At 39.4% G+C, this 16,939-nt stretch overlaps 1 protein-coding gene across 4 annotated transcripts in view; it reads left to right on the forward strand.

Moving 5' to 3' along the window:
• Window positions 1-16,939, forward strand: part of LOC124711207 (oxysterol-binding protein 1) — a 306,892-nt gene that overhangs the window by 240,944 nt on the left and 49,009 nt on the right. For all 4 annotated transcript variants that reach the window (XM_047241150.1, XM_047241152.1, XM_047241151.1 and 1 more), the window contains one exon: window positions 11,649-11,818. In XM_047241150.1, coding sequence (XP_047097106.1) covers window positions 11,649-11,818 — 170 coding nt within the window. The remainder of the gene's footprint in view (window positions 1-11,648; window positions 11,819-16,939) is intronic.

The following is a 16,939-nucleotide window of genomic DNA, read 5'->3' on the forward strand; positions in this document are numbered from 1 at the left end:
CCGCCTTGGCTCCGTCCCCGGATCTGCCTGCTCCATGACCTTTGTCGATTTCCCAAGGATGGTACCCCTTCACTTGTCTATCGTCGGGCATTTGCTGCTCTATGTGCACAAATGATGGAAGCCACATTTATTTACACCGATGGCTCGAAAACATCGTTAGGTGTAGGGAGTGCCTATATTGTTGGCGACACCCCAAATCAATTTCGGCTTCCCGACCAGTGTTCGGTTTATACTGCGGAGCTTTATGCTGTTCTCCAGGCTGTCCACTACATCCGCCGCCATCAGCGGATACAGTACGTTATCTGCTCAGATTCTCTCAGCTCTCTCCTCAGTCTCCAAGCTCTTTACCCTGTGCACTCTCTGGTCCACCGGATTCAGGACTGTCTGCGCTTGCTCCACCTGGGGGGTGTCTCGGTTGCGTTCCTCTGGCTCCCGGGACACGTTGGTATCTGTGGAAATGAGGCGGCCGATATAGCAGCCAAGGCTGCAGTCTCTCTTCTTCGGCCAGCTATTCAATCGATTCCCTTCGCCGATCTACGGGGCGTTTTATGTCGTCGTGTTGTTCTTTTATGGCACGCACATTGGTCGACACTTCCCCATAATAAATTGCAGGACGTGAAAGCTCTTCCTTGTGCTTGGACCTCTTCCTCCCGAACGCGTCGTCGGGAGGAGGTAATTTTAACTAGACTCCGGATAGGGCACTGTCTTTTTAGCCATCGACATCTTTTAAGCGGCGATCCTCCCCCACTCTGTCCCCACTGCTTTCAGCTGTGGACGGTAAGACACCTTTTAATTGAGTGCCCCTATTTTAATCCGTTACGCTCCTGTCTACAGCTGTCACCTGATATATCGTCAATTTTAGCAGATGACACGCGCTCAGCCGATCGCGTTCTCGAGTTTATTAGTGCCAGTGAAATGACGTCAGTCTTTTGAAGCTTTTTTTGGGGACAACCCACCCCTTTCTGTAGTGGATTTTTAAGCCTTCCTTCTGCTTTTAGTTTCTCCAATTTTATGACTTTCGTTCCCATTGCTACTGGTTTCCATTTTCGGTTTTTTACTGTTTCCTAAGTCACGGACCAGGCGCTAATGACCATAGCAGTTTTGCGTTTTGCGCCCAAAAAAAAAAAAAAAAAAAAAAAAAACCCACACACCACCCTTCATACTGCAAGATCTCCTTTGAACACACGAGTATCCTCTTTTTGTCATAAAAGATGAAGTAAGGCAAAAAGACACATATATAAGTAAAAAAATTTTCCACATATCTGCTTCCCAACCTTTAGTATCCCCACCAGCGCCCATCGCAATGGAGGCAACTGAGCTAGTATGGTTAGTGCAACAAATTAATGCGAAAACCTGTCATGGAGAGAGCACACGCGTAGTGTGGGCACATCCACTGACATAAGTGTTTACTTATGGCTGGCAATAAGCTGAGTGGGCCAGTGCTTATGCTGAGTTCAGTCACCACATACGTCGCCTTGCACTTCATGCCGAGTGTTGTTTTAGAGTGCTCAGTCATAAACCATCTGCTCCAGGAGCATGCTGAGTTTATTCCTGTGAACTTCTCTATTTGGTTTCAGACTGTTTTCTTCCTGCAGATTGACTTGCATGGCAAGTTCCATTTCCTCTCGTGTTTCTGATCCCAAGTTATTATCAAGCCGCTGTCAGCTCGTGAAACACCCATGCGAACAGTATAGCGTATCAGCATTGGCTTGTCTGCACTGATACTAAAACTACCTTTTCTCTTCCTGTCTACTTCATGTGCGATATTGCTTTCCACCTGTCCAATTCTTGCATTGTATCTTATCATGCTGCTCTGCATTGTCCATTTGTGTTAAAAGCCACCAATGTGCACCTAGGTTTAAATCTTACCACATCTGGTTGCTGCCACTACATCTCAGCTCTGAAGATTATCATTCAAGAGAAGGAAAGTTGCTACTCACCATATAGCGGAGGTGCTGAGTCACGATAGGCACAACAAAAAGATTCACACAATTATAGCTTTCGGCCATTAAGGCCTTTGCCAGCAGTACACGCGCGCGCGCGCGCACACACACACACACACACACACACACACACACACACACACTGATGCAAATGCAACTTGCACACACATCTGCAGTCTCAGAGAACTTAAACCGAATTTCGTCTGTCTAATGCATCTACCCATTCTCTTTTATTGGAGATATAACATTATTATATCACATAGTTGAGAACTACAGCCATGAACTTGTCTTCTCAGAAAAATGCTTTTCTGTTTATTTCTATCTTGAACAGAAATTAAAATACATCAAAGTTTTGATCATCTGGAAGGAATGGTTGCAGGGAGTGCTCAGGTAATTGTTTTTTTAGGTAACTGATAATGTACAAAAACATATACTACTGGTAATTGTATAGATATGAAACAAACACAGAACTAAACACACAACTGCACTTCTATGTTTTGTGTCACATATCTTACCAATAAGACAGAGAACTGACCCAATAGCCTAGTTAGAGTTCAAAATTGCTAAAAACAGCATTTGGTCAGAATCACATTCTTCTTGTTATCCTAACAACCTCTTAGCTGTCTCAAGGCAATAAAAATGTTCCTCACTGGAAGCTCCATGTGGTGGCTTTTTTGGATGAGTTATATTCATCTGAATGAAGCATTCAAGCTTTGGTTAGTTAATGTCCTTGATAGTGGCCCAAACTTTTGCTGCCATGTACACACCACCTTTCAAGTCAATTTCTTTGCACAGTTCCTGAATTGTTTTCCCCTGTTCATTCCCGCTCAGTTCCATATGCAGCAGTGCCTGTCAGTAATAGAGTTTGAAACTTGCGGTACAGCCTGGTCCCTCGGTTGGAGGACTGAAATAATATTTGAAGGCTAAAAAGGAACTTTATAAACTTTTTCTCTTTCAAGTTAAATGTTTGAAGAATGGCTTGTGACATTATCAATCAACAAGAGAGAATTTCAATAATTTTGAGTTGCAGAATGTTGCTCTTTATCTTCGGCAATAAACACAGTGTCATATCATTCTATAAAAATGATTGTCTTCATTCATGAATTCTTTTTGTTCTTGCAGATGAATGGAAATGCTTTTCATTCCCTTCAAGCACTGCTGATTTGTAGACTTTTGTATGATCATTAAAGGTAGCTTATATGTTCCGGTAACATTCCTGTTTATCACAGCAATTGTGTATGAGTTGGTTACCTTAAAACCAGGCAAATATATTTTATTTTTAGAAACTGGAGGTACTGTTGGCATTTTCTTTCAGTATAAACCAGTTTCATTTGCATTGTAGACATTTACTTTATGTAGCCCTACTTATCAATTTGCCAGTCATGTCTTTTAAAGACACTTCGAAATGGCCGGCCGCGGTGGCCGTGCGGTTCTGGCGCTGCAGTCCGGAACCGCGGGACTGCTACGGTCGCAGGTTCGAATCCTGCCTCGGGCATGGGTGTGTGTGATGTCCTTAGGTTAGTTAGCTTTAAGTAGTTCTAAGTTCTAGGGGACTTAGGACCTAAGATGTTGAGTCTCATAGTGCTCAGAGCCATTTTGAACTTCGAAATGTTTAGCTGCTTCACTGTCATCTGATGGTTTCTTGTCCTGGATATCCACTTAGCTAACTACATACCTAGATTTCAACCACATAAGCTAGTCGGTAGTCATTTCAAGATATTTTTCATAAATCAAAAGATCAATTTATTGCTTGTCCTTGGATGAGTATCTATATGTATAATGTGTTAACCATCACTATCTTGGTTTCTGAGGTTGTGGTACCATGGGACCTGAGAACACAGCTGTTTTTTATCCAAGTACATACCAGATTTCACTTCTGTGCTGATGTGAGCCTGTGACAATGTCTCTTACTTCCAACCGTATCTGCCTGCTGTTCTCTCATTGGCTGTGAAATACCAAAGTACAGTGAAACCTCTTTATAACATTCCTCCATATAATGTTTTCCTCTATGTTACATCTGTTTTTTTCGGTCCCAACTAAAAGCCCATTTAAACAATGTTAAATTTTCCTCTTTACTGTGTTTCCTCTATATTACAATTTCCTCCATGTAACACTCATATTTTTAAACCCTGGTCAATTATTTACCTTTTTATAACGTTTAAGTGACTGGATGTAGATGCATCGTTTTCCATTATGTGGATTCACAGTTTGCACCGACTCGGAAAGCCCACGCTCAGCGTGTTTCATATGTCAGTGGCAGAACCTGGTCACGTGACATGTGACGCACCTTCTGCTTGCGATCTTTTTGGCGCCATTTACTTTCACCCATCCACCTACCGGGCCCCATGTTTTAATTGCAAAAAACTAATCATTTGATACATTGATCATTTGCAATGAATATCATACTACAGTGTTGTGAAAATTTAAAATGTCATCTATGGCACCATTTGTCAAAGCTGATTAGTGGTATCCTGATCTTCAGTAATGCCCTATAATTATTTGGAAGCCTACCTTTTTATTGTGTTTTCCTCTATACAGTATTCAGAATTTGTGGTCCCTTGAAAAACGTTGTATAGAGGTTTCACTGTATGTCACTGACCCTTGCATAAAATTGTACTCTATCCTTCAAAAATGTATACTACTGTCCAGTTTGAAAGTCAGCTACTAATGGATTCAGACAAGTCACAGTTTAAACATCATAGATGTTCCTAAAAAGCCAAAGTATTCAGTAAATATTCCCATGGTTGGCAGCATGATGTAATTTGCTGCTGCTCGTACTCACCTCCCTGCACTCATTTAGTTTTGAGTCAATCATTTATCCTCCTCCGACCCTTCCATAGTGCTGTGCTTGAGCAAATGTGGAAGCAAAGACTGCAATATCTTCTAGAGCACAAGTTATATGTAAGAACAGCAACTAATACATAAGTAAAAGATCAGAATCACAATTCAGTCCAATTTTTGAATTTTCGCTCACCCCGCGATCTACTGACAACTCTTGGTACTATCTCCATGATGGGTTTTGTTTCCGTAATTTATTTCACAACAATGAATCAGTTTAATATGATTTATTTCATTTGTTAGACATTTTGTTCTGGATTAATTTTCTGTCTTGTTTCATCATGTTCTAAAGCTGATTAAAAGCTGGTAACGTCTTTACACAGTATTCTAATACATAAACAGTGACCGAATTTCTTATTTGCACACCACTTGGTAAATCAGTACAGTCTCTCAGTATGAGAACTGTTGTTGCAAACCTGTTCAGAAACAAGAGTTTGTAACATTATAGAATTTAGTGCTATTGCCCCCAATGTTTCACAAAATTATCAAATTTTAAGCAGAGCAATAGATTGTTGTCACAGCTAGTTCATAGTTTCTCGGCTATTCCATGCACTAGGGCCGCTTGAGTCAAATGTCACTTGATAGTTCAAGTAACACCAATACTGTATAGAGCGCTTTGGCATATCTGGACCTTGTCTTTTTGCATATTTGATCCTCTGCTGTCTTCATTGTCATCTCTCAACACTATTTTTTAGCCTTTTCTTGTAGTCTTTTCTCCTCTTGCAGTCTGTTATTGCGTTATGGTCCCTCGAAACCCTCAACAGCCTGTAGTTCCTTTAATTTATCCAAGCCTCATCGCTTTAGTTTCCTACTTTTCTGCAGTTTCTTTAGTTTTAATCTTCAGTTCATAACCAGTAAATTATTGCCAGAGTCGATACCTGCCTTTGTAAATGATTAAAATCTGAATTCAGAATCTCCATTTTATCTGCATGTCTTCCGTGTATGCAACCTTCTTTCTTGATTCGTAAACGAATACATGGATCTAGTAGGCATATAAACTTGTATGACTTGGCGGGTGTTGGCTTCATGTCTATTTTGGCTAATATGCGATTCACTATGCCATGCATAGTAGCTTACTTATATTCGTACTTTCTTTTACATTATTAGACCACCAGCTATATTGTCCTTATTTGATTTTTTATACATTAATCTGACAAGAAGCCATGTTCTTAATACAGCATTATATATAATTATGAATAGCTTTAATACTGTAGGAAAAGACAGATTGCTACTTCCCATGAAGATCTCTTTTTACTGATGAACACTGTGGCCAAAAGCTTTATATAAGTGTCTTTTTACTTGTGCCTGTCTGCAGCATGACATATCTTCTTTACTGTAAACAGTAATTTCTCATTTTTGACATTGTTGATAATCCTACCTGGTGTTTGCATTGTTTGTAATTTAACTTCAACCAATCCATTTCCCTTTTAAAATTGTCTCACCTACCTACATGATTAAATCCAACATACCACACTGTTTCATAGAATGCAAGTTTTGTTTTTCCTTATGACAATCTATTCATTAGTAGTCCCTGTACGGAAATACAAACAGGAGACGGTTTGTCCTCCAGAGTAATTTACCTAAGAGGGTGCCAACATCTTTAAGCCACGCAGTAGATAAATGCCCTTGCGAGAAGCAACTACTGTAGTTTCTCCTTGCTTTCAGCTGTTTGCAGTACCAACATAGCAAGGTCTTGTTGGCTAATGTCATAAAGCTTTTGGAAAAAGCTGCTACCCCCCATTTCAGGAACCTCTGTGCATATACTCCTCTGTTCTGGCTGGACCAACAGTGTGGGTTCTGCAGTATCAAGCAGGATGTATATGCTCTGGGAAAACCGAGAATTTTTTAGAATTCTGGGAATTTTTCATTGTTTCGGTTTTCAGTTAAATTTTTGTAATTTTGATTGGTAAGAACTGATACTCTAACAAAGAATTTTACTTTAGCCCACTACTGCAGAATAACAGCAGGAGTAAACCATAAATGAGAGAATAACACCAAAATAAAACTTCCACTGCTAAGAAAATACACTATTTACAACAACAAAACACATTCCACACACTAGCATTTGCTGACGGCAGAATGAGTCAAAAGCTTTAGAATGAAGAATGAGAATTCTTCGTAACAACAGACTGCTTTCAATGACTGTGATATTTCAGCTGTTTGCATTCCTAACAGGTCACAGGAAAATATTGCAAATGATGGTTTGAGAAGTGTTAATTTCCAAGTAAAAATTTCCTTTTACACAAGATGGATTATGTTGCATGTGGGAATGTGCAATGAATTTCTTTAATTGCAGAGCATTTGACTCTCTTCCAAAACTAAACATCTTGTGGACCAGCCACTTAGAGAAATTTTGGGCCTAAAAGACCAGTGATTTATGCCATTATTAAAAAAACTGACACATTTTTGTAAAGTGAGAGATGAGTTCTTGAGCAGTTTCACATGTAACTGGTGTTTCTATGGAAAAGTCAAAGTGCTCAACACAACATGTATTCAGCCAGATACCCCAAGAAATGTTTGGTGCACAACAATGAAATAATCCTGCTTGTGAGTAATATTGAGCTGTTGCAATTTAAACTGTGCTCTTAGGATCCTGCCAAGCCATACCATCGTAAAAAACAGCAATATGTTAAAGTTTAGTTTAGCTTGTAGCTATATTGTATGTGTATTAATTTGAAACATAAACTTTTCCGGTTTGTCTGTTCGCACTACTTAAGTGATGTTGCTATTGGCTGACTACAAAATGTATTCTAAGCTCTGAATATCTGCTGTCATTAGCTTGCGAGATCACATGACTTCAGCTATGATTGGCTGACAAAAGTGCATCATACAGCACAATCTCAATTTCAGTGCTTTGGAAGATACTATGCTGTGTTTGGTGGAATTCTTATGTATACTTTTGTACTTTTAAAATATGCAGAGTACATGTTACGATGCATCAAAGATCTTTCCAAAACAAATTGATTTTTTGCTGGGAAGTCCTACACCAGCATATGAAACCTTTATCATTCAGAGCATTGATTAAGTTTTACAGCTCTGAGGGAAAGTTTGTATTGTCATTTAACATAGAGAAAATTTGCTGTCACCTGGGGTGTAGCTTATTTTCACGTTGCACTGGATGCTGGGCTAAAAGTCACTACCCATCATAACCCATAGAAAACAGAGTGGTAATTTTGTTTGTTTGTGATAATTACAGGTACAAACACAAGAGTGAGTTGCTATTAAATCGAATTTCTCTGACAGAGTTAATTATTGATTCGAACCTGTTGTGAAGATGTTTTCTAATGCAGAAAGTTTTTGCTTTAAAAACTTGATACAAAGGTGATTATAATTTGATAGTAAATGAGTGGAATAAGAAATAAACATTTTCACCTACAAGGAAGGCTGTTTACAGTTTACAGAAACGTTTCAAGAAAACAGGATCTGCAGCAAATTACCACAGGTTAAGTAGGCTATCAGTAACTGATGAAACTAAGTTCAGAGTTTTACAAGTTGTTATACAGGCCCCCTAAAAAGTCTGTCCATAGGCTGTCTTTTGAACAGGATATTTTTTGAACTTCTGTGCAGAGAATTTCACTTAGGCCAAATTCAAACTTCACATGCCTCATCTGATATATGGGCTATTGGAAGACTGACCCCAGTGATAGGCTTCAGTTTTGTGAGACCATGTTAAATAAAGAGAATGTGATGAAATGTTTTCTAAGATAATTTGGAGTGATGAGGCAACTTTCAAACTATCAGGCCATGTCAACAGACATTAGTGTATGTATTGGTATACAGAGAAGTGTAGAATTACTTTTGAGCATAAGTTAAATGAACCTGGTGTTACTGTTTGGGATATTATCTCATGCAGTGAAGTAATTGGCCCTTGGTTGTGTGATGGAACATTAACTGAAGGTAGCTGCCTAGAAATGTTTGATAATCCGTGCCATCCCGGGACTACAAATATCCTACGATGACTTCATCTTACTTTACTTTCAACATGATGGAGCCCCACTGCATTACACAACAGCTATGCAAAATTTTGCTGACAAGCTATTTGGTGGTAGAATTGTTGTTGTTGTTGTTGTTGTTGTGGTCCTCAGTCCTGAGACTGGTTTGATGCAGCTCTCCATGCTAATCTCTCCTGTGCAAGCTCCTTCATCTCCCAGTACTTACTGCAACCTACATCCTTCTGAATCTGCTTAGTCTATTCATCTCTTGGTCTCCCTCTACGATTTTTACGCTCCACACTGCCCTCCAATGCTAAATTTGTGATCCCTTGATGCCTCAGAACATGTCCTACCAACCGATCCCTTCTTCTAGTCAAGTTGGGCCACAAACTTCTCTTCTCCCCAATCCTATTAAATACCTCCTCATTAGTCATGTGATCTACCCACCTAATCTTCAACGTTCTTCTGTAACACCACATTTCGAAAGCTTCTATTCTCTTCTTGTCCAAACTATTTATTGTCCATGTTTCACTTCCATACATGGCTACTCTCCATACAAATTCTTTCAGAAATGACTTCCTGACACTTAAATCTATACTCGATGTTAACAAATTTCTCTTCTTCAGAAACGCTTTCCTTGGCATTGCCAGTCTATTTTTTATATCCTCTCTACTTCGACCATCATCAGTTATTTTGCTCCCCAAATAGCAAAACTCCTTTACTGCTTTAAGTGTCTCATTTCCTAATCTAATTCCCCTCAGCATCACCCGACTTAATTTGACTACATTCCATTATCCTCGTTTTACTTTTGTTGATGTTCATTGTGGTAGAATTATTGGATGGCAATGGGAAATAGAAATGCCACCCAGATCACCTGACTTCACACCAATGGATTTTTTCATTTGGAGTCACATTAAAGAAAGTGTGCGCTACAAACCCACGAACAGTTGAGAATTCGAAAGAAGCTGTTTACAGCACTTTTGAAGATCCTGATAGTATAAATAACTGTATAGTCAAGTATGTGTAAGCATATCAGATTGTCTGACTAAATGTATCAACAAAGGTGGAAAACATTTCGAGAATGACTGTTATAAATTCTTCTGTAGCTCCAATGAAGTTCAGAATTTCAATTTTTTGTTTGTTATTGAACAAAGTTACAGTGGTAAGTGACTTTTGGCCCACCCTGTATGTTTGTGTACAATGTTTTTAATTTTGGTGTCGCTCATGACTGGAAAGTTTGTAGGTAATGTTCATTTTTATTTGTACTTCTTTCCTGGCCTTATACACTACTGGCCATTAAAATTACTACACCAAGAAGAAATGCAGATGATAAACTGGTATTCATTGGACAAATATATTATACTAGGACTGACATGTGATTACATTTTCATGCAATCTGGGTGCATAGATCCTGAGAAATCAGTACCCAGAACAACCACTTCTGGCTGTAATAACGGCCTTGATACGCCTGGGCATTGAGTCAAACAGAGCTTGGGTGGCGTGTACAGGTACAGCTGCCCATGCAGCTTCAACACAATACCACAGTTCATCAAGAGTAGTGACTGGCGTATTGTGACGAGCCACTTGCTCGGCCACCATTGACCAGACGTTTTCAGTTGGTGAGAGATCTGGAGAATGTCCTGGCCAGGGCAGCAGTCGAACGTTTTCTGTATCCAGAAAGGCCCGTACAGGACCTGCAACATGCGGTTGTGCATTATCCTGCCACCATCACACCGGGTGATAAGCCAGTATGGCGATGACGAATACACGCTTCCAGTGTGCGCTCACCGCGATGTCGCCAAACACGGATGCGACCATCATGATGCTGTAAACAGAATCTGGATTCATCCGAAAAAATGACATTTTGCCATTCGTGCACCCAGGTTCGTCGTTGAGTACACCTATCGCAGGAACTCCTTTCTGTGATGCAGTGTCAATGGTAACCGCAGCCATGGTCTCCGAGCTGATAGTCCTTGCTGCTGCAAACGTAGTCGAACTGTTCGTGCAGATGGTTGTTGTCTTGCAAACGTCCCCATCTGTTGACTCAGGGATCGAGACGTGGCTGCACGATCCGCCACAACCATGCAGATCAGATGCCTGTCATCTCGACTGCTAGTGATACGAGACCATTGGGATCGAGCACAGCGTTCCGTATTACTCTCCTGAACCCACCAATTCCATATTCTGCTAACAGTCATTGGATCTCGACCAACGCGAGCAGCAATGTCGCAATACAATAAACCGCAATCGCGATAGGCTACAATCCGTCCTTTATCAAAGTTGGAAACGTGATGGTACGCATTTCTCCTCCTTACACGAGGCATCACGACGACGTTTCACCAGGCAGCGTCGGTCAACTGCTCTTTGTGTATGAGAAATTGGTTGGAAACGTTCCTCGTGTCAGCACGTTGTGGGTGTCACCACTGGCGCCAACCTCTTGTGAATGCTCTGAAAAGCTAATCATTTGCATATCACAGCATCGTCTTCCTGTCGGTTAAATTTCGTGTCTGTAGCACATCATCTTCGTGGTGTAGCAATTTTAATGGCCAGTAGTGTATGATCTGCAAACTGAAATTTGTGTTTATAGATGCAGTAAATTCTATTTGTTTTTAGATTTCTTTTTTTATTTAACATCTTTGTTTTCAATGTTCACAGCTCAGATGTGTGTTTAAATTTTCACCTTTTAGAATTTTGTTATGAATCAGTTGTAAAATAGCTGAAAATTTAGGGGGGCATGATTTCTGTGTAACATTTGTGCAAATATCAGTACACCTATTGTTGTAGGTCTATTGATTACATTATTTCATATGTATTTCATTTGTTGAGTACTATTGGCTCCATACTTGGTATTATTGATAGGTTTATACTGTTGCATAAATTTCTGTTACTTTTCATATGCTCTCTCTGTATGTTTCACAAAATGTCTTTCTTATAGGTAATCATTACACTTGGCGGAAGGTGACTACGACAGTTCACAATATAATAGTTGGCAAGCTATGGGTTGATCAAAGTGGTGATATGGATATTATCAACCATAAGACTGGAGCAAAATGTCATTTGAAATACATCCCATATAGTTATTTCACCAGGGATGTTCAGAGAAAGGTAACTTATGCATTTGCATATTTCAGATTTTTTTCCACAGTATGTTCAGATTAAAACAAATAAAGACATTTAAAAAAGTTCATCATAATAATTCTAAACATCCATCCCTTCCCATGCTATAAACCCACAGTACCAATTAGGAAGCTCTGGAACACCTTGGAAAGAGCTTCACATGGGATACTGTCCAGAATAGGAAGCACACTCTAAATGGATTAAGCTTCATCAAAATGCTCTCACTTGAATTTGGGGAAGAGCTTGAAGTCTACTAGGGTCAAATCAGGTGAATACCTCTCTTTTGGCCATTATCATCAACGGAACAACTCTTCTGTTGGCTGGAAAATGATGACAGAGAACAGACCTGCACCTTCACAGATTTTGTGTACAGAAAACAAATTGTTTTCAACCAGTACAAAGAAATCTGCTAGTACAGGAAACTTCAGCCCGAATAATAACATAGTAGTTTGAGTAAGAGCGCAACTAGTTCTGGTGCAAAAATTTTGTCGTAGAACTTCTTGAACAGACTGTGTGTATGATACTGTATGCAACAAACAAGCAGTTACATGCAGCTGGTTGACATTTATATGGCAATGGAAAGTCCTTAATGGGATAAATAATTGAAGGAGTAAAGATATATGGTTGATTCATCAATCGGCACATAAAAAAGACTGAAATTGTTAATTTGTAGATGAGTACTACTTCAGAGCTAAAATACACATACCTGAGTCTACATAAATACATAACCTGCCACCCCCACCACACACACACACACACACACACACACACACACACACACACAAACACAACTGCGCGCGCAGTGAGTGCTAGATCACACTGTACCAGGACTGTGTCCCAACTGTGGGAGGTTGTTGGATGGAGTAAGAGGGGGAGAAGGCTAGTTGGGAGTGATAGAGAATATTGGGAGCTGGAGGAGGGCAATTGGCAGCTGACAGGAAGGGGCAGCAGCCATGTGGGGTAATAATCTGCCACCAGAGAAATCATTCTGTCTTCAGGCAACACTTGTATGTAGTAAACAATGGTGTGGAGAAGGGGATAGAGGAAAGGAAATGGGAGACTGGAGAAGAGGGTGTGAATGCTGGAGAAGTGAAATTGGGTTCATGGGGCAGAGCTGGAGGTGAGTGTGGGGTAGGGGTTTTAATAAATTGAGGACAAGAGGATTCTGGGAGAACATACCATATTTTACAGACTGTAAGACACCATGGAGTATAAGATGCACTTCAATTTGTAAGCAGTTTAAAGAAAAACATTTTACCATTTTTATTATTGAGTTACAAAGCCAGACGAAAAAAATTTGTAGTTTATAAAACCAAACTGACCTTTAACTTCTCTGAAAATAGTCATCTGAACTTTCTTCCTCTTCCTTTTCATTGTTGTCTTCTTCACTGCCATAGAGACTGTTACTGATACGGTATTTCTTGAAAGATTTAACAGTAATGCCTTCTCTCACTCTTGACTATGACTCTTTTATCCACTGACTCACTGTTTTGATTGCCCTCAACATATGAATACCTTTTATTTTTTTCCATTTAGAAAGTAGCTACTAACAAAAATGTTGTAATGTTACCAATAACGCAGATCAGTTTCAATTCAAGTTCACTGGCACCATTGATTGCAAGGAAGCATTATGGACTAGTCAGTGTCCAGGTTTGTGATGGCAGAGTGGGAGGCAGGCAGTTTCAGCAAACTTGTGAATCTCGCAACTCATATTTGTTGCATCGGTGCGCTGCTGCTGCCGCCCGTTGAATCCAGTGTTGCCAGATAGATTTTTCCCGTGGCATCAAATATATGGCCATTTCTAAGACTGGTGGGAATTTTAAATCAAACATTGGACATTTTCATATTAATTTCAAGTATAAAATGCACCTAAACTTTGAAGCTGATACAGAGGGATCCACTGGACCTGCATGGCCCACCCAGGACTGTAGTGTTGACTGCTGGATGAGCCTCAACTTGTGCTGCCCAGTCAGCCTGTCAAGTCACATTGGGGCTTGCTGGGCCGAGCAGTGCCCCACCAGAACCCAAGTGCGCCCATGCGGCTTGGCTGTTCATCAAGTCGTGCACCCACTAGGCGTCATACTGTTGCAGGCGTGAAACAAAATCTCATCGCAAGCAGTTTTTTTTACTTTTGCACAGTATTTACTGACACAGTACTTTACCTGTGGTCTTATATTAAAGTAACTGATGATTGTAACATCAGCAACTATATGGTTACTTAAATCTCCACCATTGCTTGTAATTATTAAATCAACTTACTGTTATGTGCATGTGAACAACCTCTGTACCTTACGAAGCGGTGAAAATAGTTAATTTTACAAATGGTCATCCTACTAATTAGCAAAATTTTGTAAGACTAACCTAAGTACTTAAAAATTTTTATTGACTAACACGGGTGTAAGGTGGTTATATTACAGCAGAACTGTTCTTAAATTGTATGACGTTTATTTTTTCTCACCAGGTACACCTTTCCGTAGGCAAAGTCTGGCTTCCAGCTGTAGTAATTTATTTAAAGAAATCTTGTTAAAAAATCAACTGAAATTTATTACTTCACAGACCAAATATAAACCTGTGTAATGTACAAGACTGTGTGAATCATTTAGTAAAAGCCTTGCAGTTTGGGAAATATGTCTAAATTCCAAGCAAATTGAATGCTCTAATACCCTTCACGATTTCCTAGTAGCAATTCATCATACTTCAGACGAAAAGTCAAGAATAAAATGTGAAGGTATTTGGAAAAGTTTCACACTGTGTCCCTCCTCTATCTAGTAATGATGACTGTATTCACAGTCACTTGGAAAAGACAATAATTTTGGAATCTACATGATGTGTAAATTGAAATGAGCAGCTACTCGAAACTTCCATTGATTAACAGAAAATAAATCTTTGTCTCCAATAAATTTATGTTAACTTTAAAGACTGAGCTTCCAATGCTATCAAATAAAGCAGTAACATGTTTATTACCTGTCTCATCCACACACCTGTGCAAAAAGGCTTTACCTTTTACACATATAATAATAAAAAAAAAAAAAAAACAGAATCAAACTTCACAGGGAAAATAATTTGCAACTGTCTTTACCTTCTGTGGTTCCTGATTTCAATGTTATGTCACGTACAAAGCAGTCATATCCTCCTCAATGAAGTCCGAGGAAGGAGTGAGCCAGTTAGTTCCATAATGAAAACTTTTAGATTAACAGAAATGTTATGTGTACAGTAAAGGAAACAAAAGAAAAATTTGTAGTAGAAATTAAAGTTCAGGGAGGAGAAATAAAAACTTTAAGGATTGCTGATGACATTGTTATCCTGTCAGAGACAGCAAAGGACTTGGAAGAGCCGCTGAACAGAATGGACATTGTCTTGGAAGAAGGATATAAGATGAACATCAACAAAAGCAAAACCAGGATAATGAAATGTAGTTGAATTAAATTAGGTGATACTTAGGATTTAGATTAGGAAACAAGACACTTTAGTAGAAGATGAGTTTTGCTATTTGGGCAGCAAAGTAACTAATGATGGCTGAAGTAAAGAGGATATAAAATGTAGACCAGAAATGGCAAGAAAAGTGTTTCTGAAGAAAGAAATTTGTTATCAAATATAGATTTAAGTGTTTGGAAAATATTTGTCTGGAGCGTAGCCATCAATGGAAGTGAAACACAGATGATAAACCTTTTAGACAAAAAGAGAATAGCAGTTACAGAAGAATGTTGAAGATTAGGTTGGTTGGTAATGTAACTAATGAGGTGGTACTGAACAGAATTAGGGAAATAAATTTATGGCACAACTTGTCCAAAACAAAAGAAGGGATCGGTTGATGGGACAGAAGAATGTTGATGACTAGGTCGGTCGATGATGTAACTAATGAGGTGGTAGTGAACAGGAATTGGGAGGCAAGAAGTATATGGTGCAACTTGACCATAAGAAGGGATCGGTTGGTAGGACATATTCTGAGTCATCAAGGAATTACCAATGTAGTATTTGAGGGAAGTGTGGGGCATGAATGTTGTAGAGGAAGACTAAGTGACAAATACAGCAAGCAGACTCTGAAGGATGTAGGTTGCAGTAGTTACTCTGAGATGAACAGGCTTTCACAGGATAGAGTAGCATGGAGAGCTACATCAAACCAGTCTTGGGATCGAAGACAACAAGAACAACAGAGAAGTGTAAAATACTTTAATATTACATATGAGACATATCCATTGTACAAGAGCTTCATCAGGCGTTTTCATGTGGTACAGGTGAAATGTAAAGCATTATAAAAACATTAGGGCTATTAAACTGTTTGCTTTGTATTCAATTGCTTCCATGTTCTGGTTAGTACTTTTTTTTGTTACATTAATCATTTTTCATTAAGCATCATTTTCCTTTGTAATTGATCAAGTATACCCCATTCTTAGCATATCAAACCTTTATGATTCTTGAAGGAATGCAGATAATTCAGAAAGCAATTCTACAAGTCTGTGGCCAGTTAGTCCCATCTCCCAAGCACTGCCTGTTTCCTGATTCAACCAAGCCCAGTTGGCACCTTGGCTCAGCTGTGTACATGAATGAGCCGCAGGCCTTGATAGCACATTGTTGTTCTCACACTCCGTTGCCTGTGCAGCTAAGCTAGACTACTTCCAGCGCGAGCAACGGAGCAATCGGCTGCTCCCCCCCCCCCCCCCCCCCCCACCCCACCCCCTGTGTCTGCATGTGTGTGCATGCCACACATCAGTTTACATTATTTTAAATTCTTTATTTGTGTGGGCACAGTGTCCATAGTTACTGTCCAGTTATGAAAGGTATTTTAAATCTTTCTTTGTTATAGCAAAGTTCTAATAGGATATAAGTACTTTTGGATTAAAAGAGACCACTCAGAGAAAAGCAGAAGAATTGAACCATCAGTAGGCACACACAGAAAGTTACACTCAGAAAGACAGCAGTTTTTGTTTATCTTTGTGCGTGCCTATCAATGTTTCATCGTTTCTGCTTTTTGGTGATTGGTCTCCTTTAATCCAAAACTATTTAAATCTGTTTTAGTGAGAACCATAACTACATATTTTTCAATATGGCAAGAGATGGGTTTGAAATACATTACACATTCTATAATAGTATGTGTACAATGTGGGTAGC

This window comes from Schistocerca piceifrons, chromosome 8, assembly GCF_021461385.2.
Source record: "Schistocerca piceifrons isolate TAMUIC-IGC-003096 chromosome 8, iqSchPice1.1, whole genome shotgun sequence".
In the NCBI taxonomy this organism is placed as follows: domain Eukaryota; kingdom Metazoa; phylum Arthropoda; class Insecta; order Orthoptera; family Acrididae; genus Schistocerca; species Schistocerca piceifrons.